This window comes from Pleurodeles waltl, chromosome 6 (assembly GCF_031143425.1).
Source record: "Pleurodeles waltl isolate 20211129_DDA chromosome 6, aPleWal1.hap1.20221129, whole genome shotgun sequence".
In the NCBI taxonomy this organism is placed as follows: domain Eukaryota; kingdom Metazoa; phylum Chordata; class Amphibia; order Caudata; family Salamandridae; genus Pleurodeles; species Pleurodeles waltl.
Window position 1 is genome coordinate 87356156 of NC_090445.1, and position 25716 is coordinate 87381871.

Sequence of the window (25716 nt, forward strand, 5' to 3'; positions counted from 1 at the left end):
CATGCGAAAAATGGTAGTGGCTGCCTTGGTTCAATGCAAGATAGATTATTGTAATGCACTCTACTTGGGAATTCACAATCGTCTTGAATCAAAGTTACAATCCCTGCAGAATGCGGCAGCCCACTTGTTCTTAACAATGCCCAAATTTAGTTTCATTTCGAAAAGCATCCGAGACCTTCACTGGCTGGCTGTTTGCGAATGGGTAAAATTCAAGGTCTTGTGTATAGTATACAAAGCACTATATGGAATTGGCCCTCTCTTATTTCAGAAGACCTTTTCATGGCACGGCCCCCAGTGTGTATTAAGATCATCTGCTGCTAAATTGGTAACCATTTCCAAAATAACAGAGGCTACGTGGGGTGGCAGAAGCTTCTCCCATTTAGCCTCCAAGCTCCAGGCCTCTATGACCCTCATTATGAGGCTGGCGCTCTTATGACTGCCAGCCTCACAGTGGCGGTCAGGACAGCTGCTGTTGTGCCGGTACGACCTCCACATTATGACCCTGGCGGTGAGACCGCCATGGTACTGCCAGCACCGCCGGAATCCATGATCCCGATGGCCTGGTGGTGGCAGAGATCGCAATCAGCCAGGGTGGCGCTGCATGCAGCACCATCCTGCTGATTACTACCTCGTTCTCCCCCAGCCTTTTCATGCCGGTTTTACCGCCATGAAACGTCTGGTGGAGATCAGGCACAGGGGGCAACAGGGAGGGCCCTGCACTGCCCATGCACTTGGTATGGACAGTGCAGAGGTCCCCCTGCCCAGCACCATTGCAGTGTTCATTGTCTGCTGTGCAGACAGTGAACATTGCAAAGGTGCTTGTGCACCCTGCAGCGGCAGCATTGTCGCCGGCTCGATCACGAGCCAGGGGCAATGCTGCTGCCTGTTTCCCGCTAGGCTGGCGGGCCCAGCAGGAAACTGTTAATGGGTCCGGCGGGGAGGTAGCCAGTGTGGCGGCAACCTCCCCATCAGAAGTTCAGTGTACTGTGCAAACTGTCCAACAAACTCCTAATGAGGCCCAATGTCTCTCTCATTGAGATCTCAAATGAATAGATCCCTTTTTAGGAAATCTTTGAAGACATAGCTTTTTGTCTCCAGCACTAAATTGGTCTCATTTTTTGTCAGCCCAGCTCTAGGACCCAAGTGCCAAGACACCTCGGCATTCACACGCTCTATAAAGAAACGTCACTTCTTTTTCTTTACTTTACTTATCCCCGTTGTCATTTAATATTTATGTCTAGTCCCTTGCGAAAAACCTGTCAAGTCAATGTAACTGTTTCCTTATACATCGTTGACACTCAAATTATCATTAACTTGACTGGTGAAGCATTTAATCCAAATATATGCTTACCTATCATTCTGACAGCAATCTCTGGCTGGATAATCCACACCTACTTGAAGTTAAACCCAGCTAAATCAGAGATTTTGCCCATATCCAACAAGATCAATAGCTGGGATAACACACTGTGGCCTACACCGTGGCCTAGAGTAGGGATCTCTCTGGACCCAGTTTCAACTTGAGGGTCATATTAGACCTAGACTTGAATCTCCGACAAGACAATAGTGGCAAATATGTTTGTCCATTCAAATTTAGGCAATGTTAACTCTGCCTATCTAGGTCTTCCATCCAACCCATTAACAGGTTTCAGAATCGTTATTTCCAGATAAGTATTTTAATAGTGTGAATTTTGGCGACAACATACAGATTTTTTCATGTGGCACATCAACCAGTTCCCCAAGAACAGTCTTATGCCTAATGTAGGTGTAGACAAATTACACCAGCTAGAAACTACAAAGTCACAGGGTAGCCAGCCAGAAACATTTTAGATGTGCATACCCATTTCATTTACGGTATCTGTTTTTCTCCCTTTGGCTGAAGTGTATGAGTCCTTCTTTTGTGCAGAATTGAATGGGTCACGTCCAAGAGAATGACCACTATTGAATTAAAGGCACCATTGGTAGAGTGGATGACTTGTTCTTACTCCTACTGGCTCCCTTAAATGGCAGATAGCAGAGGATTGTAAAGAGAGGAGGTGTCTGTAAGGCCCATGGTGAGATGGCAGTAGAACCCATCTTTGAATGACTGACTTTTATGTGTTTTTTTTTTTTATCCTTTGCTGGGGCGACGCAACCTACAGTATGAATCAAGAATAGATTGTGCACCAAAGTTGGAATTCTACCTAAAATGTTTCAATTCTTGAAAACCGTGAGAAACGGCGGAAGCTGATAGTCAAGGGTCTGAATTGTTTTGTTACTTTCGTAGAGTGGTCATAATGATAACTCTTACCAAGGCAGAAATATGTGGAAACGGGTACCCACTTCCCAGAGAGGATTTACAATAACAATAATCTATAACAAGCATTGGCAAAGCCAATGGATCCCCCTGTGAGGGAAAAGCCTTAAAATATAGCTTTTGTACTGGAAGGGACTCCCTAAAGTGCAAACCCAATGCTTCAGAGCACGCACACACCCTTGCACTATGGTACAAGGGTGTTCGCGTTGTTGGATGGCTGCAAAAAGTGCGCAGTGCACTTGGAGTGAAAAAATGCACCATATCTTATAAGATATCACACATTTTTTCTCTCTCCCTTTGACATAAGGCAGCACACTACGGTGCACTTTGAAATCAAACTGGGGGTCAGACAAGACTGCTTCTGTGGCCCAGTTTTCTTTTCTGCTTTGAGAGAGGCACCCTGGCAGAGATTTGAGTCTGTATCTTACTTTAGGTGGGTGGCACACTGTTGATTTGCCTCAGGACAAAAGGCGTATAATAAACACATCAGTGAACAATTGCTTTGGCTGACTCGCTTTACGTGTAAAGGAAACAATGCCTTAGAGAGTTGTAATCTTAATCTCAGATGGGTAGAGGTCACTAGAGACAGGGATGGGTGTGTTTCCCATATGGATATATACATGCTGTAGGAGACTTGGCGAGTTCAAGCAGGACAGGGTGAACAACAACCCACTTAATGTTCTCAGTGAGTGTGCAACATGCGCCCGAAATCTGAGCCCCCCCATTTGAATGGGGATATCATCACTGCCAGGTGCAAAGCTGAAGTCTAACAATTTAACCCCTTCCCCGATCTCAGCTGCTTCAGAGCAGTTGCTAGCAGTGCCAAGAGTGTGAAAGGCCGATCCCACTCAAGTAGTGCCTACTCGGCCATTTACAAAGCATTGTTAATGTGCTGCAAGTCAAACAGCTTCTCTACAGCTCTGATAAATGGAAAGGTTTGGCTTAATTCCACATTCCTTTTTAGAAGCAGTGTCCGTGCTCTGCCCTATTAATCAGGACACATGCAAATTATGCTCTGGACTATTGGGATTAAACAATTCTGCAGCACTGTAGGATGGAAACCGATTGCTGCTGGTAAATGACGTTTCCAACTTTAAACGTGGGAAGCAGTAGATGATGTGCTGCATATGAAGGAGAACCCAGACTTCTAAAGTGGTGGCCTGTGCGCAGAGGAGGACAATGTCAGGAACAAATTCTTATGTTGTTTGGCCTAAATATCCACATAGTTGGTCAATGTGAGAATCAAATACCACATAGTAGCTGTACATATACAGGGAGTGCAGAATTATTAGGCAAGTTGTATTTTTGAGGATTAATTTTATTATTGAACAACAACCATGTTCTCAATGAACCCAAAAAACTCATTAATATCAAAGCTGAATATTTTTGGAAGTAGTTTTTAGTTTTAGCTATGTTAGGGGGATATCTGTGTGTGCAGGTGACTATTACTGTGCATAATTATTAGGCAACTTAACAAAAAAAAATATATACCCATTTCAATTATTTATTATTACCAGTGAAACCAATATAACATCTCAACATTCACAAATATACATTTCTGACATTCAAAAACAAAACAAAAACAAATCAGTGACCAATATAGCCACCTTTCTTTGCAAGGACACTCAAAAGCCTGCCATCCATGGATTCTGTCAGTGTTTTGATCTGTTCACCATCAACATTGCGTGCAGCAGCAACCACAGCCTCCCAGACACTGTTCAGAGAGGTGTACTGTTTTCCCTCCTTGTAAATCTCACATTTGATGATGGACCACAGGTTCTCAATGGGGTTCAGATCAGGTGAACAAGGAGGCCATGTCATTAGATTTCCTTCTTTTATACCCTTTCTTGCCAGCCACGTTGTGGAGTACTTGGACGCGTGTGATGGAGCATTGTCCTGCATGAAAATCATGTTTTTCTTGAAGGATGCAGACTTCTTCCTGTACCACTGCTTGAAGAAGGTGTCTTCCAGGAACTGGCAGTAGGACTGGGAGTTGAGCTTGACTCCATCCTCAACCCGAAAAGGCCCCCCAAGCTCATCTTTGATGATACCAGCCCAAACCAGTACTCCACCTCCACCTTGCTGGCGTCTGAGTCGGACTGGAGCTCTCTGCCCTTTACCAATCCAGCCACGGGCCCATCCATCTGGCCCATCAAGACTCACTCTCATTTCATCAGTCCATAAAACCTTAGAAAAATCAGTCTTGAGATATTTCTTGGCCCAGTCTTGACGTTTCAGCTTGTGTGTCTTGTTCAGTGGTGGTCGTCTTTCAGCCTTTCTTACCTTGGCCATGTCTCTGAGTATTGCACACCTTGTGCTTTTGGGCACTCCAGTGATGTTGCAGCTCTGAAATATGGCCAAACTGGTGGCAAGTGGCATCGTGGCAGCTGCACGCTTGACTTTTCTCAGTTCATGGGCAGTTATTTTGCGCCTTGGTTTTTCCACACGCTTCTTGCGACCCTGTTGACTATTTTGAATGAAACGCTTGATTGTTCGATGATCACGCTTCAGAAGCTTTGCAATTTTAAGAGTGCTGCATCCCTCTGCAAGATATCTCACTATTTTTGACTTTTCTGAGCCTGTCAAGTCCTTCTTTTGACCCATTTTGCCAAAGGAAAGGAAGTTGCCTAATAATTATGCACACCTGATATAGGGTGTTGATGTCATTAGACCACACCCCTTCTCATTACAGAGATGCACATCACCTAATATGCTTAATTGGTAGTAGGCTTTCGAGCCTATACAGCTTGGAGTAAGACAACATGCATAAAGAGGATGATGTGGTCAAAATACTCATTTGCCTAATAATTCTGCACTCCCTGTAATGTTGCTAATGGGAAGTTGCATAACAAGGTCACCATGGCTCCTTTCTTCCATGTGAAATGTGCTGTAAAAGTGGTGTGCTTTGTGCGTTTGGCTTTAGCATAACATAACTGAATGCACCCAATGAACCATCTAGCCAGGCTTGCCTTTGAAACAGGATTCCTAATATGTGGTTGGGCAGATGTAGCAAGCAATTGTGTAACGTCCCTGATGGCATCATTGTGATCTGTAGTACATAACAGCCACCCTCACATCTAGAGTATGCAGAGTCTTTTCTATATGAGATTGTGGCTTTGGAAAAAAGGATGTCAAGTCAATGGATAGATGGAGATGGACAGTCTTTAGCAATAAATCAGAATGAATGTGGAGCACAATTCTGTATTTGTGGACTTGCATGAGTGGTTCTTCCACTGAAAGAGGTTGAAGTTTGCTTATTCTCAGTAGGGGAGGGACAGCGACACGAAAGGCCACTTTCTAGAGGAGGAATATGAGGAACCAAGAGTGGTGCTGCTCAAAAGATGTCACCATTAACATAGTTAGGGCTACACTAAGGCCCCAGGTAGAACCTGTCTCTATTCTGGGGTTGGGTGGTGGGGAAAAGGGGGTTGTAGGAATTTGGCTCTGTGTATACTATTTCAAAGTAAGAAATAGTGTGCGCAGAGCCCAAGGGCGCCCCTTAGAGGTAAGATAGTGGCAAAAATAGATAATTCTAATGCTCTATTTTGTGGTAGTGTGGTCGAGCAATAGGCTTATCAGAGGGTATTGTTAAGCATTTGTTGTACACACACAGGCAATACATGAGGAACACACACTCAAAGACTTACTCCAGGCCAATAGGTTTTTATATTGAAATATATATTTTCTTAGTTCATTTTAAGAACCACAGGTTCAAGACTTACAAGTAATACTTTAAATGTAAGGTACTTCACTTAGATACTTTAGGAACTTTGAATAAAAGCAATATCACATACAGTCTTTGTAACAATGGCAATAAGCTATTTTCAAAGTAGACAGTGCAAAAATCAACAGTTCCTTGGGGAGGTAAGTAAAGGTTAGTTTGGAAGGTAAGTAAAACATTTACAAGTCTGAAGTTTGGGGCATAGGCAGCCCACCGTTGGGGGTTCAAGGAAACCCCAAAGTTACCACACCAGCAGCTCAGGGCCGGTCAGGTGCAGAGGTCATAGAGGTGCCCAAAACACATAGGCGCCTATGGGGAACAGGGGTGCTCCGGTTACAGTCTGCTAGCAGGTAAGTACTTGCGTCCTCGGGGGGCAGACCGGGGGGGGGGTTTGTAGAGCACTGTTGGGGACACAAGAAGGCACAGAAAGTACACTTTCAGCAGCACTGGGGCGGCCGGGTGCAGTGTGCAAACAGGTGTCGAGTTTTAGATTGAAACCAATGGAGGGACCCGGGGTTCACTTCAACGATGCAGGCAGACACAGGGGGGGCTCCTCGGGGTAGCCACCACCTGGGCTAGGCAGAGGGTCGCCTGGGGGTCGCTCCTGCACTGGAGTTCGGTTACTTCAGGTCCTGGGGGCTGCGGGTGCAGTGTTGGTTCCAGGCGTCGGGTCCCTTGTTAAAGGCAGTCGCGGTCAGGGGGAGCCTATGGATTCTCTCTGCAGGCGTTGCTGTGGGGACTCAGGGGGGTCGTCTCAGGTTACTCACGGGCTCGCAGTCGCTGGGGAGTCCTCCCTGAGGTGTTTGTTTTCTGCAGGTCGGGCCGGGGGTGTCGGGTACAGAGTGGAAAGTCTCACGCTTCCGGCGGGAAACGTGAAGTCTTTAAAGTTGCTTCTTTGTTGCGAAGAAGTTGCAGATTTTTTAACAGGGCCGCTATTCACAGGAGTTTCTTGGTCCTGGGGGTCAGGGCAGTCCTCTGAGACTTCAGAGGTCGCTGGTCCCTGTCGGATGCGTCGCTGGAGCAGGTTTTCGAAGTTGGAGACAGGCCGGTATGGCTGGGGCCAAATCAGTTGTTGTCTTCCTCCTTCTCTGCAGGCTTGTAGGTCAGCAGTCCTTCTTCTTTCTTCAGGTTGCAGGAATCTGATTTCCTGGGTTCTGGGGAGCCCCTAAATACTGAATTTAGGGGTGTGTTTAGGTCTGGGAGGGCAGTAGCCAATGGCTACTGTCCTGGAGGGTGGCTGCACCCTCTTTGTGCCTCCTCCCTGTGGGGAGGGGGGCACATCCCTAATCCTATTGGGGGAATCCTCCACACTCAAGATGGAGGATTTCTCAAGGCAGGGGTCACCTCAGCTCAGGACACCTTAGGGGCTGTCCTGAATGGTGGGTGACTCCTTGTTTTTCTCATTATCTCCTCCAGCCTTGCCGCCAAAAGTGGGGGCAGTGGCCGGAGGGGCGGGCATCTCCACTAGCTGGGATGCCCTGGGGTGCTGTAACAAAAGGGGTGAGCCTTTGAGGCTCACTGCCAGGTGTTACAGTTCCTGCAGGGGGAGGTGAGAAGCACCTCCACCCAGTACAGGGTTTGTTCCTGGCCACAGAGTGACAAAGGCACTCTCCCCATGTGGCCAGCAACATGTCTGGTGTGTGGCAGGCTGGGAGGAACTGGTCAGCCTACACTGGAAGTCGGGTATGTTTTCAGGGGCATCTCTAAGATGCCCTCTGGGTGTATGTTACAATAAATTGCACACTGACATCAGTGTGCATTTATTGTGCTGAGAGGTTTGATACCAAACTTCTCAGTTTTCAGTGTAGCCATTATGGAACTGTGGAGTTTGTGTTTGACAAACTCCCAGACCATATACTCTTATGGCTACCCTGCACTTACAATGTCTAAGGTTTTGCTTAGACACTGTGGGGGCATAGTGCTCATGCACTTATGCCCTCACCTATGGTATAGTGCACCCTGCCGTAGGGCTGTAAGGCCTGCTAGAGGAGTGACTTACCTATGCCACAGGCAGTGTGAGGTTGGCATGGCACTCTGAGGGGAGTGCCATGTCAACTTAGTCATTTTCTCCCCACCAGCACACACAAGCTGTGAGTGTGCATGTGCTGAGTGAGGGGTCCCGAGGGTGGCATAGGACATGCTGCAGCCCTTAGAGACCTTCTCTGGCATCAGGGCCCTTGGCACCAGGGGTACCAGTTACAAGGGACTTACCAGAGTGCCAGGGTTGTGCCAATTGTGGAGACAAAAGTACAGTTTAGGGAAAGAAAACTGGTGCTGGGGCCTGGTTAGCAGGGTCCGAGCACACTTTCAAATCATAACTTAGCATCAGCAAAGGCAAAACGTTAGGGGGTAACCAGGCCAAGGAGACATTTCCTTACAGGGGTCCTTTCTTCACTATTTCATATAAGCCTGCCTGTGGCATGTTCTGCTGTAGATGACATGCTTTGCAAACGTCTGCCATTAAATGTTGCAGATGGACGTTGCAAGTTGCTTTTGTTTGAAGTAACTGTTACAGTGGCAAACCTCTTTTTTAGCTGCATAATATGATCAGGTAACAGGCCTCCTAACTTAAGAATTGATCTCTATTCCTAAGGGAGCTGCTAATACCTCAAATGCCAAATTGCTGGATTGAGTGACCGGAAGATAGGGTGCAGTAGCTGACATTGATGTTGATTTGAGACTTCGCATTCTTACTGGTTCACACCAGGTGGTGCTGTAAGAAGCCTCTCCTGCTGAACACATCCCGAATGGAGCACCTTGTACCTCTATACTCCTCACTTGGGCTTTAGGGTTGTTAAAATGTATCTCTGTGTAAGACTAAATAACCCCTGTACTTCTTGCCATGTGGTAAACCCCATTAATGAGCTGTTTTTCCATGCACTGACACCCATCCTCCACTCGTACTGTGAAGACATTTATCCCTTAGCACTTCTCGTGGGAAGTATGTGTCAAGACTCACATGTATACACATTGGTTTGTATTCCCTAGGCTCAGTTTGGGCACACCTCTAACAAGCTGTGATGGGGTAGAGATGTGTCCAAGTCCCAGCTTTTCTCTCGCAAGTACATATTTAAGAAATACATGTTTATGCACTGGTGAACCTACTCCTCAGATTTGAACGTTATCCACACATGTTCACCTCTACTGGGCACTGCTTGGAGAGGAGCATCTCTGCATGTGCACAGATGTTTTCTTCTCTTCCACTAATTGTGCCATTTTCAACCGCCATCACTGTGATTCCAAGGCTATGGTCGTACTGCAAATAGTGGAGGTGAATTCTAAACTTTCACTGATTGCTGCATTAAATCAATAGCAAGGCTGACAGTCAGTGCCCTGGAAAGGCACCCTCTCATTTTTGTCTTGTCCCTTTTTTTGTCAGGTATCTTCTATGGCTTCAAGGGGCTTCTGTTGTTGCTGGGGATATTTCTTGCCTATGAAACAAAAAGTGTTTCTACTGAGAAAATCAATGATCATCGTGCTGTGGGGATGGCGATTTACAATGTGGCAGTGAGTATAAGCTCCCAGCGAGTGGAGGTTTCTCAACACAATTTATGGTGCAGTAGAAGACTGTTCAGATGCCTCTAGACTGCCCCACATGACATCACCGGAAGTGATAGCCCTCGACTGTTAACATAAATTGTTTTATAGGAAGTGGTATGATGCAACTTTTGACCCTGATTATATCACATGATTTCTCATTACTTGGCTTTTGTCACGCATCTTCCTCAGTTCCATGATGCAAATGTAAGTAGCCACACGTGTATCCTTACTCTAAATCCCACTGAAAAAGTTTTTGCTTATGTTGGGAGGAAGAAGATATTTAATTGGGCCAGGATTACTGTGTTAAGGAAGTGGCCAACAAGCACATTCTCTTGACATATACGCTAGTAGTGCTGCACAGGCCATAAATAGAAGTTTTAAAGAGCCCTTTACATTACATTTACATGAATATCTCCCCCCCCCCCCCCATTCTCATCGCCTGAAGCTAGAGTGTCTCTTGCTGATCAGCCTCACTATCTAAAGTCTGAGTACCTCTCTTGTCATAACCTGAAGTGGTTTCATCTATCCACCTTCATGCCGATTACTTGATGCCATAATATCCCCCTCTCATCCATCCTCACCCCATGGACCTGTGGTATCTTCTCCACCTTCAACATATTAAGCTGCATTATGAGCACCACCTCCATCACTGCCACAAGAAGCTGCATTATCTCTTTTATATTAGGACATGAAGCTGTATTATTTCCCCCACCTTCATTACTTGAAGCTGTTGTATCTCTCCCACTTCCATGGTGATCACCTGGTGTTGTAGCATATCCCCCCTGCAATCAACTTTTGTATCTTCTCCACTTCCATTGTCGTAAGCTTTGTTATGGATATCACCTCCATCACTATCACATGAAGCTTTAGTATCTACTCCAGATTAAGTACATTAAGCTACATCATTTCCACAACTTCCATTATACACACTTGCAGTATCTACCCCACATCAATCACACAAGGTTGTAGTATCTACATCACCTCTATTGACCTCACATTAACCTGCATATCTAAATGAACTCCACTCCTGTCATATTAGTGCTGGTATATCTTTGGTGGACAGTGTTGATGGCTCATTAAATTTTGTTCTTACATTTAAGGGCCTCATTAAAAGGCTGGCGGGTCGACTATCGGATCTCCAGCCCCGTGGAGAGGAGACTGCAGCGCAGCTGGCTGGTTCCCCCCACCCCCACCCTGAAATCAGAGGTTTCCACCGGTCAGCCCAATGGAAATCATGGGGCGGCATTGGTCGCGGCCCAAGTACACTCAGAATGCGCACTGTCTGCTGTAGCGAGTGTGTTGGGCAGGGAGGACCCTGCAGTGCCCACGACGTGGGAGTGCAGAGGCCCCCCGTTACACTGGGTTTCCGTCACACTTTCGATGGCGGGATTCCCGCCATGAAAAGTCTGACGGAAACTGGACTCATGATCAGCACAGCAGCGCTGTACCCAGTGCCGCCGTGGCTGACCATGGTCATAATGTGGCAGTCGGACTGCCTGGAGTGCGGCGGTCTGACCGCCATCGCAGTATTGGCGGTCCTCAGACCACCAACGTCGTAATTAGGCCCTTATGGGCTCATTACGGGTTTGGCTCTCAGATGAGCCAACTGCCAAACTCGCGGGCATGAGGCTGCCGTCAACCTGGCTGCCTCACCCCCAGTCGTAGTATGATGTTCCCATCGGGCCGAACGGCGGGAACATCCTGCTGGTCAGCCCAGCGGGAACAGTGCTACGATATTAGTCTTGGCTCTTTTATGGGAACCGAGGACAATACCATAGCACAAAACCATGGGTAACGCAAAACCACAGGCAGCGCAAAAGGCATGGGCAATGCAGAGGTCCTCCTGTGGCCCCCAGCACTGCGTTTCTACCAGGCTTTCCATTGCGGGGTCCCTGCCATGGAAAGGCTGGCGGAAACAGGAGTTGTGATCAGCACATGGTTGACCACAAGTCCGACTGCTGTCAGCCTGTCAGGTGCCATGTTCCCGGTGGTGATGACTTTCCGACCACCAGGGTCATAATGTGGCAGTCGTACCACCTGGAGTGCGGCAGTCCTTGGACCGCCACCAGGAGTGCGGCAGTCCTTGGACCGCCAAACTCGTAATAAGACCCTTTGTCATTTGCTTGGATCACTAGTATATACATTGCCTTCATATTAAGCAGTAGTAGTTCTCCCACGTTTATTACTGAAGATAAGCATTTCCACATACTCCTCTTATTAAACCGTAATATTTACCACCATCCTCATTACCCCAAGCTGGAGCATCTTCTGCGCTTCTAGCTCGCTGTAGTGAATATTTACCCCTTTCACGTCCTTATCATTTGAACCTGTAGGAACCCTCTGTTCTCCGACCTTAGTATCTTTCCAGTTCACATCACTTTAAAGTAAAGTTCGCGCCCTACCCTTATTATGTGAAACTGTAGTATTCCTCCCTTCTCACACTGTAGTATCTTCCTAGCCTCCATTACCTGAAGGTTTGTGAGTAATTCTCTCACTTCCGTCCTCTACACCTGAAGCCATAGTGTCTCACCCTTTCCCATCCTCATCATGTGAACCTTATGAAAACACCAACTTTGACCATCAAGAAAGACCTAGAAGTACACTTTAGGGTGACTAAAGACAGCATTGAGCACTGCCCAGGGAACCTCAGAGAAATGTAATTCTGATATAGGGAATTTTGACAAGTAATACTTGGAAGAGTGATACTGGGATCGACTGCATTTTTGTTTTTTTGCTGTGCTCTCTGGGTCAAGGCTTAATGGATCTTCTCTGCAGACTAATACAAACTCTGATATTCTTCCCATTCCTACAGGTTCTCTGTCTCATCACTGCTCCAGTCACCATGATCCTGAACAGCCAGCAGGATGCTGCCTTTGCCTTTGCTGCACTGGCTGTGGTGTTCTCTGCCTACATCACACTGGTGGTGCTCTTTGTTCCAAAGGTGCGTGACTAGTGGTCCTTCAACAGGGACAAAATGTGATAAATTACATCAACCTTGTACCCTATCTAATGACATCTAAGTGCCAAACAGTGTAAAAGGGTCATCAGGGGAGCAAGGGCAGTGTTGGCATGCAGTGGAGTGGTACAGGCAAAATAAAAAGAGGAGTTGTTTCCATCCCACTGGTAAGGCTTCACCTTTGACCTAGTTCATCCAGTTTTGAAAACCTTGCCTGGAGTACTGTGCCAATTTCTAGAGTTCTCCATGTTTGAGTAAAATATTGAATTTGTAATACTGTAACACATATGTATTGTGTCAAAAATATAGTTGGTCCAGAAATATCGTGTCACAAAATATTGTTGTTCAATATAGTGTACAATATAGTTTTAAATAATATTTTTTTAATATAATTTACCTAAATATAGTTGTAAAGATTTAGTTTTTTCCGTTAATTTATTATATATGGATTAAAATACTGATTTTAGGTGTTAGCATTGTTATTATTTGGAATTTAAAATGGTTAATCTTTTGTTTTTTAATTATGTTAGTAATTTATAATGATGCTTGTGCAGCAAAGCCCAGGGAGGCCCATAGGTTAATATGGGTGCATCATTTTAAGGCCTACTCTGAGCAGGCATTAAAAATGACGGAAAAAATGGCGTTGTGAAGTGTTGTAAATTTCACTCTGTCATTTTTTGGGCCTCCCTGCATCAGAACGCCTCCCTTGCATACATTATACCTGACACAGGCATAAGTGGCACAAGGGTTTACAAAGTTGCACAATGCTAGCATTGCACCACTTTGTAAATATGTTGTGAAAGAAAGACTTCCTTAACACCGCCTTAGCATACAAAAATGACTCTAGGGCAGCCCAAGAGGCTTGTAAATATGCCCCAGTGTTTTCTGTCTGTATTTATTTTTAAAAGCAGAAAAATACTGAAAATTGTGGACCTTGTGAGAGAATCTCCATGCTGTCTTTCATGAACTTCAGGCAAAAGATGAGGAGATAGACGGCATGGGGGGTTAAAAAACAGGGTAAGATTTCCTTAAATGTTGGCATATGTCAACTGATATTTGTAGTATAACGCTAATACATACCCATGAGTGTAGTGTTTTGTTAAATATGGCTGCTTAATTACCTAAAACACAACACGCATTCACAGAAGAGTGCATGTCTAAGAGTTAAATGTGGAAAATACCAATTTACAACTCCATTTATTCTCAAAAAACAAAATAAATATGGATAAATATCAATAATATGGGCAAAAAATAGATCTGGATAAATACAGATGTAAATGTTTTAAAATAAATATCATAAAACTGGAAGCCCCCAATTATAATTACTTTACTGTTGATAATTTTGTATTGTAAAATGATTATTTAATTGGGTATTAATTAAATTGTTTAGTTCTGTATTTGGTATTTTTTTGCACTTAAGTGTAATTTGTTATTTTTAATATATACCTACATTTTTTAATTTCCATTATTTCTTATTGTGATAGTGGTTTGTTCGGTAATAGAGTAGGAAGATTATTAAATTACTAATAATTTTGTATTAATAATATTTAATTTTAATTTGTGCATTAATTATCCATATCCATATTGATTTATAAAGTGTGAAACTTGTCACCCTGGGGGGTATCCTTGTGCTAGGTGTTGGGGCTGCGAGCTGGATTGGTTAGTTCTCAAGGAGCCATGTCTTGAGCTTCTTCCTGAATTCAGGGAGGGTAGGTGTGGTTCGTAGGAGGGCGGGTAGTTTGTTCCAGTTTATGGCTGCAATGTAGGAGAAGGCACGGCCTCTGCTTCCGGAACACCAGATTCTCAGGGCGAGGGCAAGGTGGGTTAAGCAAAGCTTTGTGGTGGGCTGGTGCCAGGAGAGTCTGTGGTTGATGAGGTTGGGTCCGATGTTGTGGAGGACTTTGAGGGCCATGGTGAGGGCCTTGAACTTGCATCGCTTGTGTACGGGTAGCCAGTGAAGTTCCTTAAGGTGGGGGGTGATGTGGGTTCTTCTGGGTAGGTCTAGGACGAGTCTAGCTTCTGACTTCTGTATGGTTTGGAATCTGCGGAGGAGTTGAGCAGAGAGTCCCAGGTATAGGGTGTTGCCGTAATCCAGTCTGCTGGTGAATGTGGCCTGGGTTACTGCCTTTCTGGATTTGCCGGGGATCCATTTGAAAATCTTGCGGACCATGTGGAGTTGGTGGAAGCAGGATGATGTGACAGTGTTTACTTGTTTTCTGAAAGTGAGCTTGTCTTTGATGAATCCTAGGTTTTGGGCGTGTTCCAACAGGTTCTGGGGTCATCCAAGAGTGGCGGGCCACCATGAATCGTCCCAGGGGGTGGGGTTATTCCAAAAGATCACCACAGTTTTTTCTCTGGTTAGCTTGAGGCAGTGGTCTTGCATCCAGTCTGCTACACAGCACATGGCTTTGCTGAAATTTTCTCTGAGATAGGTGTGGTTTCCTGGAGTGGCATGCCCTTCAGCGAGGGAAGAGGGCGAGCTGCGTGTCATTGGCGTATGAGATGATGGTAAGTCCGTATGAGCGCACAATCTCCGCCAGTGGTATTACATAGGTGTTGAAAAGGGTTGGGCTGAGGGAGAATCCTTGCGGGACTCCGCAGATGATGTCCTTGGGCTCTGAGGTGTTCAGAGGGAGGTGGATTCTATGGGTGCGATGAAGGCATGGATCCATTTGAGGGCACTGCTTCTGATCCCGATGTGGTGTAGTCTTGCGGTGAGAGTGTAGTAGCAGATGGTGTCAAAAGTGGCAGAGAGATCGAATAGTAGAAGAGCTGCCTTCTCTCTTCGGTCGAGGATGGACCTTATGCCGTCTGTTGCGATGATGAAGGCAGTTTCAGTGCTGTAGTTGGAGTGGAAGCTGCATTGTGAGGAGTCCAGATGTTCAGAGAATTGTTTGTTGATTCCTTTCTGCAGGATTTTTGCAGGGAATGCGAGCAATGAGATGGTTCAGTAGATTTTTAGTTCGCCGGGGTTAGCAGTGTTTTGTGAGGAGAGGCTTGATGTCTGCTTGTTTCCAGGTTCCGGGGATGGTTTCGGGGATGGTGGCTGTTCTGATGGAGGTGTTGATGATGGGAGTGAGGATATGGCTTTTTTCTTTCTGGCCCAGGTTGATGACGTGGTGGGGGCATGGGTTGTTGGGTGAGCCGAAGTGGGTGGATCCCATGATGTCTGCTGTCTCTTGGGCGGATAGGGGTGTCCAGTCTGTGATCAGATGGTCGTGAGATCCTTCCTTTGAAGTGAGTAGGTGTTTGACATTGATGGGTTGGTGGGAGAAATTACTGTATATATCTGTGATCTTGTTGTGGAAGAATGTGGCCAGAGAGTCGCAGAGGGTCTGAGATGGCTGGATGGTGTTTTCGGTGTCCATCGGGCAGGAGAACTCTTTGACAATCTTGAAGAGTTCCTTTGGGCGGTTGGTCATTTCCTTGATGCGGTTGAGGCAGGCAGTCTTTTTTGTTTTGGTTAATTATGTAATTAAATATTAGTTATTTAAATTGTTTTAGTTTTTTAAGTGTTGCTTTAATGTTTTGTTTGTAATTTGCAGTTTATTTCAATATTTTTGTTGTTGCTAACTTATATTTTAGTAGTGAGTTATTGGGTTCATAGATGACTAGGGTGGAAAGTTAAATAAAGTACAAATAATTTTATTTTAATGCTAATTCATTTTTAATTGCCAAGTAATTTATGAATACTTGATAATGATTAATTATGTAAATTATTTTATTTTGTAATTCTCTTAATGTATTTTTCTAACTGTATAGCATAATTAAACATTTAGCTTTTTGTTAGTAATGTATATAACTGATAGAGACTTCTAGTTGCAGATTCCTTACCTTAGAATTTCCGGCAGGTGTCAGACTGGATCCAGAGATTTTTCTTTGAGCAATACCCTTGCGTGTTGGTAGGTGGCCCAGGTCGAATCCGCGGGCATCGTTGTCGCCGTGATGACATCGGGAGTAGTATAAAGACACAGCCTTCGTGCAGTGACATCAGTTATTTTCTTTCCACGCCACGCGCTGATCTGGAGAAGAACTATCCTGGTCTCTTTTTGACCGACTTTGACCATTTTGTCGAGTTTTGGTGAGAATTTTGTTGCGTCGAGGATGTCCCCGAAGACCAGTTTCAAGCCGTACGAGGACTGCCACCTCAAGATGTCGGTGACGGATCTGCTTCGGGTTTGTCTGTGGTGTCTCGAGCGCGACCACGACCCGAAGTTGTGCTTGAGTGCCGGGCCATGCACCCGAAGGCTTTGAAGGAGCGGTCCCTAAAGCTCATAGCAGCCTGGAACTCGTCTCCGCGTAAGTCCCCATCTCGATTGAGAGGAAGGTCTCGAGACCGTTCATAGAGCCATCACCATTGGTCTTCTTCTAAATCTTCGGATGCAGGTAAAAAGAAGTCATCGAAGAGGTCCCATCGCTCTCCGACTTCGCCCCGTCACTCAGCTGACGTGAAGCGGGAAGAGCCCGTGCTATAGTCTGCCAAGCTGTGAACGATGGGAGAGATGCAGCAAAGTTCACAATCTGTTGTGGGCTGGACACCACCGACTCTCTGGGCAGATTGGTTGCTATGACGGTGGCCTTGAGACGCCACGCCTGGTTGCGTACTGCTGGTTTTTCTAGGGATGCCCAACAGTCACTCATGGACATGCCCTTGGATGGCTCCCGTCTCTTTGGAGACAAAGCGGACTAGGCCTTGGAGAGATTCAAGGATTCCCGGGCTACAGCTCGGTCCCTTGGTCTTTCCTCTGCCCCTCGGCCCTCCCAGTCCGCTTTTCGCCCCTTTCGTGGCCACAGAAGGGGCTCCCCGTCGCGTCCTCCACCCAGCCACTGCGCCACCCATGCTGTCCAGCGTCTGTGTGGCCGAGGACGCGGACTCCCACGTGGGCGTGGGACAGGGCACCAGAGGTCTGCCCAGTCCACCTCTGACCCCGCTGCAGCCTCCAAACCCTCCAAGTCCGTTCCCCCACTTCCATCCAGTTGGTGGCAGGATTCGCCATCACCTGCCCCACTGGGATTCCATCGCTATGGACAAGTGGGTTTTGCAGATCATTTGAATCAGTATCTCGTCATGGAGTCTGAATTGGACTATACGCGGACACGCCTTTCGGAACACTTGCCGATTTCAGACTCCATGACGAGATACTGATTACGATACGAAACAAAATACGTGCGAGGAGTGCTTAAAATTACAGTGTATAAGGATACCACTTCACATTGGAGATATATGAGGAGGTGGTGCAAATGAAGGCAATAATGGGTCCTGAAAACCCTTGAATAGCCTTGAAAAAGTCAAAGCAAGTATTGTTTGCATTACGAAACACGTGTTGGCTGGATGAACTGGATTGATTGAAATTGAAGAAGACATCCAATAAAAATAAGTGGATCGACTGACAGACTACGGTCTCATTCATTCAGCACAAATGCCTAGGACTGTTTATTGACGTTTTTTTCCTTTTGGAATTTTGTGGGGGAGAAGAGTGGGTCCTCCTTTCAGGAGCACTGTGTAGACACTTTTACATCTAAAGATATTGGGGTGGAAGAATTGTGAACGCCATTTCTATCAACACACCCTGTCGGTTTTCTATACTAGGATGTCATTCCAGTTAATATTTTGGAGGGAGTTGTAACAAGACTCGAGTTAGGGCCCTGAAGTTGAGTAACATAGCTGGAGGAGAGCAGAGAAGCCCCACCAGTGTTTTACTCTGCCTATCCCCCTCTCTGTATCATCTGGCCTGTGTCTCTCTATGGAGATAGCAAGTTTCATGGAGTGCTTCTTCTTGAAATTCAGATAATTTGCCACAAATGCTAGCTAGAGTAGCATCATTCCCAGAGTGGTAGTGGATCATTTTGAGGTTGTGAATCTCCTGCTACATTCTGGAAAGAGGTTCTCAGATTGCTTTCAGTACAACAGATTGTTTGGCGATGCAAGCACCCCGAATCACCACCTTAAAGGCTTCCCAGAGTGTGGAAGGTGATTTTATGGAGTCTTTATTGAGAGCAAAGTAGGTGGTTATTTCAGTTCGGACTTCATCCCGAAACACAGCGTCCCTCAGCGCGAATGGCAGCAGTCGCCAAGTGAACGATCGAGGCAGCGTTAGAGGCAGTTGGACTTTCAGTAGTACCACAGCATGATCTGATTGAGTGTGTGTCAAGTGCAACACTCACGTGCTCCAGGTTTGGATCTCTTTAGAAATTAACCAGAAGTCTATTCTGGACCACACTTTGTGAGCCATTGAGAGGCAGGTGCCTTCTTGCGTGAAGATGGAGGAGTCCCCAAATGTCTTGCAAGGAATTGTCACATAGGATGGTATAAAGAGTCGACGTGGATTGGGGGTGTAGGTTTCTGGAGGACCCAAACCGATCCGCCTGACCGTTCAACACAGCATTGAAATCACCACCCCAGAGGAGGGCACATGATCCTAGCCTGGCAATCTTTGACCACAAGGTGGCAAAAAATGCTGAGTCATCGGTATTACGGCTATACAGTGCTATCAGGGCTACTGGGTGTCTGTGGAGGGTGCCGGCCAGTATGACATAGTGTCCCTCTGGGTCGATGAGGGCTCGGGAGAGCTGCCCAAGTAGCCCTCTGCGAAACAGGATCTAGAACCCCCAGGCATAGCTGCAGTAGGTGCAAGAGTATGTGTTGCCGCACCATTTGGCTCGCAGGCCAAGGGCCTGTGGGCATTCTATGTAGGTTTCTTGAAGAAGCATATCTCCACGCCATGCCTGGTTTGGTAGGAATGTAGGAGATGTGCTTTTTTGTGGTCGTTTAGGCCACGGATGTTGAAGTTTAGGCATTTTATGGTGGCAATTTCACAAGTGAGGAGCTGTCATATTGGTGGGTGGGTGGGTGAGTGCTGCACGGCTCATGACTTAATGGTGCAGGTAAGAGGGGCCATGTCCAGTGGCTAGAGTAAATCCAGAAAATATCGAAACAATACTGTAAGGAAATGCCTCCTTGGCATGGTTACCCCCTGACTTTTTGCCTTTGCTGATGCCAACTTATGATTTGAAAGTGTGCTGAGACCTGCTAACCAGGCCCCAGCACCAGTGCTATTTCCCGAAACTGTACCTTTGTCTCCACAATTGGCACAACCCTGGCACCCAGGTAATTCCCTTGTAACTTGTACCCATGGTACCAAGGGCCCTGATGCCAGGGAAGGTCTCTAAGGGCTGCAGCATGTCTTATGCCACCCTAGGGACCCCTCACGCAAGCACAGACACACTGCTTGCCATCTTGTGTGTGCTGGTGGGGAGAAAATAACTAAGTCGACATGGCACTCCCCTCAGGGTGCCATGCCAACCTCACACTGCCTGTGGCATAGGTAAGTCACCCCTCTAGCAGGCCTTACAGCCCTAAGGCAGGGTGCACTATACCACAGGTAAAGGCATAGGTGCATGAGCACTATGCCCCTACAGTATCTAAGCAAAACCTTAGATATTGTAAGTGCAGGGTAGCCATAAGAGTATATGGTCTGGGAGTCTGTCAAACACGAACTCCACAGCACCATAATGGCTACACTGAAAACTGGGAAGTTTGGTATCAAACTTCTCAGCACAATAAATGCACACTGATGCCAGTGTGCACTTTATTGTAAAAATACACCCAGAGAGCATCTTAGATATGCCCCCTGAAAACATACCCGACTTCCAGTGTGGGCTGACTAGTTTTGCCAGCCCGCCACACACCAGACATGTTGCTGGCCACATGGGGAGAGTGCCTTTGTCACTCTGTGGCCAGTAACAAAGCCTGTACTGTGTGGAGGTGCCTCACACCTCCCCCTGCAGGAACTGTAACACCTGGCGGTGAGCCTCAAAGGCTCACCCCCTTTGTTACAGCGCCACAGGGCATCCCAGCTAGTGGAGATGCCCGCCCCTCCGGCCACTGCCCCCACTTTTGGCGGCAAGGCTGGAGGAGATAATGAGAAAAACAAGGAGGAGTCACTCCCCAGTCAGGACAACCCCTAAGGTGTCCTGAGCTGAGGTGACTCTGACTTTTAGAAATCCTCCATCTTGCAGATGGAGGATTCCCCCAGTAGGATTAGGGATGTGCCCCCCTCCCCACAGGGAGGAGGCACAAAGAGGGTGTAGCCACCCTAAGGGCTAGTAGCCATTGGCTACTATCCTCCCAGACCTAAACACACCCCTAAATTGAGTATTTAGGGGCTCCCAGAACCGAGGAAGACAGATTCCTGCAACCTGAAGACGAAGAAGGACTGTTGACCTAAAGCCCTGCAGAGAAGACGGAGACACCAACTGCTTTGACCCAGCCCTACCGGCCTGTCTCCCCACTTCAATAAAAACTGCAACAGCAGCGCATCCCCCACGGTCCAGCGACCTCTGAAGCCTCAGAGTACTACCCTGCATCTAAAAGGACCAAGAAGCTCCAGAGGACAGCGGCCCTGTTCCACAAAACTGCAACTTTGCAACAAAGAAGCAACTTTTAAAGACCACACGTTTCCTGCCGGAAGCGTGAGACTTTCCACTCTGCACCTGACTCCCCTGGCTCAACCTGCAGAAAACTGACACCACAGGGAGGACTCCCTGGCGACTGCGAGCCCGTGAGTAGCCAGAGTTGACCCCCCTGAGACCCCACAGCAACACCTGCAGAGGGAATCCAGAGGCTCCCCCTGACCGCGACTGCCTGCTTCAAGGAGCCCGACGCCTGGAAAACACACTGCACCAGCAGCCCCCAGGACCTGAAGGAACCAGACTCCAGTGCAGCAGCGACCCCCAGGCGGCCCTCTTCCTAGCCCAGGTGGTGGCTACCCCGAGGAGCCCCCCTGTGCCTGCCTGCATAGCTGAAGAGACCCCCGGGTCTCCCCATTGAAACCTATTGAAAACCCGACGCCTGTTTGCACTCTGCACCCGCCCGCCCCTGTGCCGCTGAGGGTGTACCTTCTGTGCCTGCTTGTGTTTCCCTCACCTCCCCCCGGTGCCCTACAAAAAACCCCTGGTCTGCCCACCGAAGTCGTGGGTACTTACCTGCTGGCAGACTGGAACCGGGGCACCCCTATTTCCATTGAAGCCTATGTGGTTTGGGCACCACTTTGACCTCTGCACCTGACCGGCCCTGGGCTGCTAGTGTGGTAACTTTGGGGTTGCCTTGAACTCCCAACGGTGGGCTACCTTGGACCCAACTTTGAACCCTGTAAGTGTTTTACTTACCTGTGAACTTAACATTTACTTACCTCCCCCAGGAACTGTTGATTTTTGCATTGTCCACTTTTAAAATAGCTTATTGCCTTTTTTGCCAAAACTGTACATGCTATTGCAGGGATGTGGAATTCCTATCGCCCGACGCCCGGGAGATCTTGTTTGGGGTCAAGGGCAACAAGTTTTTATGTTTACTTTGTCCTTGGGACAAGTAGGCCCAACCCTCTGCAGCACAAACCCTTTGGTTGCCTGTTTACAGAGAGTGGAACTCTCTGCAGTTGAGGTAATGTGTTTCCAAAAGATAATGCTGTTCGAACTTGTATTTATGGTTCATTATTTGAAAGCCTTCATTTTTAGGGTGAGTGCTGTAAATAAATGTTTTAAGGTCACACTTCACTACTGACGTTGGTTCCAGTACAAAAAAAACAAAAAACGTGTATACACATGTTTGAAAAGTTTAGGCTATGAGGCTAAGTATAATGCTCCCAGAATGCTCTCTGATTAGATGCAAATGAAGTGTCATTTAGTAAAATGTTTTGATGCATGCTAGTATTTCCCAAAAATATTTCTAATGGAAAACCAGTGTAACCATTTTCAACACGATTATGGGAAGCATGAAAATAAACAAACACTGACAAAGCCAACTGATCTGACATATTTTTATAAGTCTTTTAGTTTCATCAATGCGTGTCTTGTTTTGACATGGCTTTTGTAACACTTTATTGTTGTGGGAGCTACCAGGCCCTCAACATTGTAACAAACACTGGCAAAAACCCCCCAAAATGTTTTTGAACTCTAAAAGCACACGTTGCCACCAGTGGCATAATGAAGGCCCCGCAGCCGCTCTCGGGGGGGCCCCTTCAGCACAGCACCTGCCCTGAGTGAGTCTGGATAGGGGGCTCCTCCATGTTCTTTGCAAAGGGGCACCCTCCAGTTTCGTTACGTCACTGATTGCCACTGTAGTTCCTGACACTGAACAAAACTACTTTGTGTGCCAATATGCTCCTTGTGGAAGAGCAGAATGCAATCACTCATAGTAAAGCCAGCCGAAAGAGAGAGAAATAGAAGTTTAATAAAAACAAAATGTCTTTGTTAACACCAGACCTAATTAGGGACCAAGACCCACATGTAGGTAGCTTTTTGCATGTCGCAAACAGCGACTTTCGCTGTGTGCGACGTGCAAAAAGCACATTGCGATGCACAAACCCAGTTTTGCGATTTGTTAACCTGTCTCCAGCAGGCCACCATCCCTGTGAGGGCCGCCATTCGCAAGGGGGTCGCAAATTGCGACCCACCTCATGATTATTCATGAGGTGGGCAGTTGCGAAGCCCTTGTGAATCCCAGATGGTGTCAGGGACACCATCCTACATTCAGATTTGCGACTCGCAAATTGCGACTCGCTCTGACTCGCAATTTGCGGGTCGCAAATAAGAACCTACCTACATGTGGCCCCAGATTCTTAAAGAAAGTCACAAAAGTGCTCCCATGGTATATGTCGTACCCCTATAAAATAATTGTGAACTATATTTTAGCATGGGTAAATACGCATGTGTAGATTTGCTCATGTGAAAATCTATTGAGCATTTGCAAGTTCATTTTCCCTCCAGCCACTTTCTTCCCAACCCTGGAAGAAGTTCTAATTCTGCCATTGTCAGGAGTAAATGTCCAACCTTTCTTATTATGGGAAAATATTAGAGAGAAGCTGGTGAAAATCTTTAAAACATGCAGGTTAGTAGGTTTGCAGACTCAAAGGCATTCCAGCCCTGGAACTATTGCTTACTCCTTCCTCCAGCCCCAGTATGCAGATCTGCAGAAAGGTGGCAAAATAAGGAAATTGCTACAGTAGGGATTGAAACTGCAAGTATTCAAGCCCTACTATGGTAGTAGCCCTGGCATAATCTGAGAGGTTATTATCAGAGCTCTTACATAATGAGATTGCTGCCATAATTTGGCGCCACACTACATGGCACCAAAGGGACAAGTAGATCATTTTACAGGACAAGTAGATTTGAGAAGCAACCTGTCCCCTGGACAAGTAGATATTTTAATAAATTCCACACCCCTGCTATTGTGATAATTCAAAGTTCGTAAGATACCTGAGTGAAATACCTTTCATTTAAAGTATTGTTTGTAAATCTTGAACCTGTGGTTCTTAAAATAAACTAAGAAAATATATTTTTCTATATAAAACTAAATGGCCTGGAATTGTTATTGAGTGCGTGTTCCTCATTTATTGCCTGTGTGTGTACAACAAATACTTAACACTACCCTCTGATAAGCCTACTGCTCGACCACACTATCACAAAATAGAGCATTAGAATTATCTCTTTTTGCCACTATCTTACCTCTAAGGGGAACCCTTGGATCTGTGCACACTATTTCTTACTTTGAAATAGTATATACAGAGCCAACTTCCTACAAATACTGAAATATCATCAACAACAAAATCCCATATCCTCCCCACCCACTCCAACCCCCCCCCCCCCAATCAGGTTGAGTAAAGCATAACCTCCCCTCCCCCACAATCCCCACAACCCACAATAGAAAACAGGCAGGGCACACCCCTGGGGGGCGGGGAAACTCACAGAATCAATCCTGCCCTGTAGGGTCAGGATGGGTGAACGAAGAATCTAGAGAATAGCCCCTGGATTGAACAGTAGTAAGTGAGCAATGGATATGGACAGGTTTGTGTGTCCCCAGCAGGGAGACAGTGCTCTCCAAGGCGGATAGGTCAGGGGTGAGCACCCCAGGACCACCAGACAAAGCAAGTGTGATTGTACAAAAGAGAAAGGTGCTATAGTTTATGTCAATCGTTCTCGCTTAGTGGGGACTCCAGCATGGTAGTTGGTGAACTCCGGGAGGAGCGGCAATCTTTTGCAACCTTCCTGGTGAATTTAAGGACTGCACCGACATCTGTGAAGAAGTGAGTTTTGCCCCCATGGGATATCCAGAGTTTGGCCGGTTAGAGAAGGCTATAGGAGGTCCCTGCTGTTTGAAGGATTTTTTTAACAGGCACAAAATTCCTGGCACGCCGCCTGCACTACTAGTGTGAAATCGGGGTAGAAGGAGATATTTCTGCCCTGGTATTGCAGAGCTCCTCGCTCCCTCACAAGTCGCAAGACTGTGTCTTGGTCGTGAAAGTTCAGTAGTCTAGCAATTATGGGGGGGCGGCGAGCCAGGGGGAGGACGGGGACCCAATCAGCGAGCTCCACAATGAGGACTGGTGATAAGCTCTCCCCGAAAAACTCCTTCAATAACGTTTCAATTAAGTCCTCCATCCTGGAGATAGCAGTTGATTCTGGAACTCCCGTGATGCAAAGGTTATTATGCCTAGATCTTGCTTCCAGGTCTTTGTTTTTTTGTTGAATCAATTCGAGGACTTTATACATTCGGTGCAAATGTTCTTTAGTATCGGATTGAAGTTCATCAGCATCTGAGCCACGTGTTTCCCATTGGTTCAGTCTTGTGTCATGTTTGTCCACCCTGTTCTTTAACTGGACGATTGGTGAGTAGGTCCAACTTGGCATCAATATTTTTCAGGCTTGTTTCAACGTCCAGGAGGATCTCCTTCAGGTCAGATTTTTGGGGTTCATCGTCCTCTGACACATCTGCTGCAAGCCTGGAACCCCCCCAATGCTCTGCCTGTTGACTGAGGTGTTTTTTTTTCTCAGAGGTCAGTTTGGCCAGCTTAGTCTCACGTTTCCACATGGTGCGGACGCTGTAGAGGTATGGGCATGAGCAGTAAGGGCAGCGCACCCACGCCAGAGGCAAACAGACTGCACAGCGGGGACAGCGAGATCTGGTACACTGCCATGTCGTCAGTGAGCAGGGAGGGTCCAGGATTGGTGGGGCACCGCCACACCCCAGCAGAGCAGCCAGGCTATGGGAGATTTGGCAACCAGCAGGCCAGACCCAAGGCTATGGTTGTGCAGTTACACTGGGGACCTCTTATTCCTCAAGAGGGTTTGCGACTATTCAGCCTATGTGGAAGCAGGCTGTCCCGTGGGATTACCAGGATGGTGATATATGGGAGCAATGCATTCCACGCC

At 46.7% G+C, this 25716-nt stretch overlaps 1 protein-coding gene across 1 annotated transcript in view; it reads left to right on the plus strand.

The window, feature by feature from the left end:
• The window catches only part of GABBR1 (gamma-aminobutyric acid type B receptor subunit 1), a 611722-nt gene that overhangs the window by 571138 nt on the left and 14868 nt on the right, over nt 1–25716 (plus strand). The window contains exons 20-21 of the mRNA XM_069237404.1: nt 9394–9521; nt 12367–12495. Of these exons, the coding sequence (XP_069093505.1) occupies nt 9394–9521; nt 12367–12495 (257 nt within the window). The remainder of the gene's footprint in view (nt 1–9393; nt 9522–12366; nt 12496–25716) is intronic.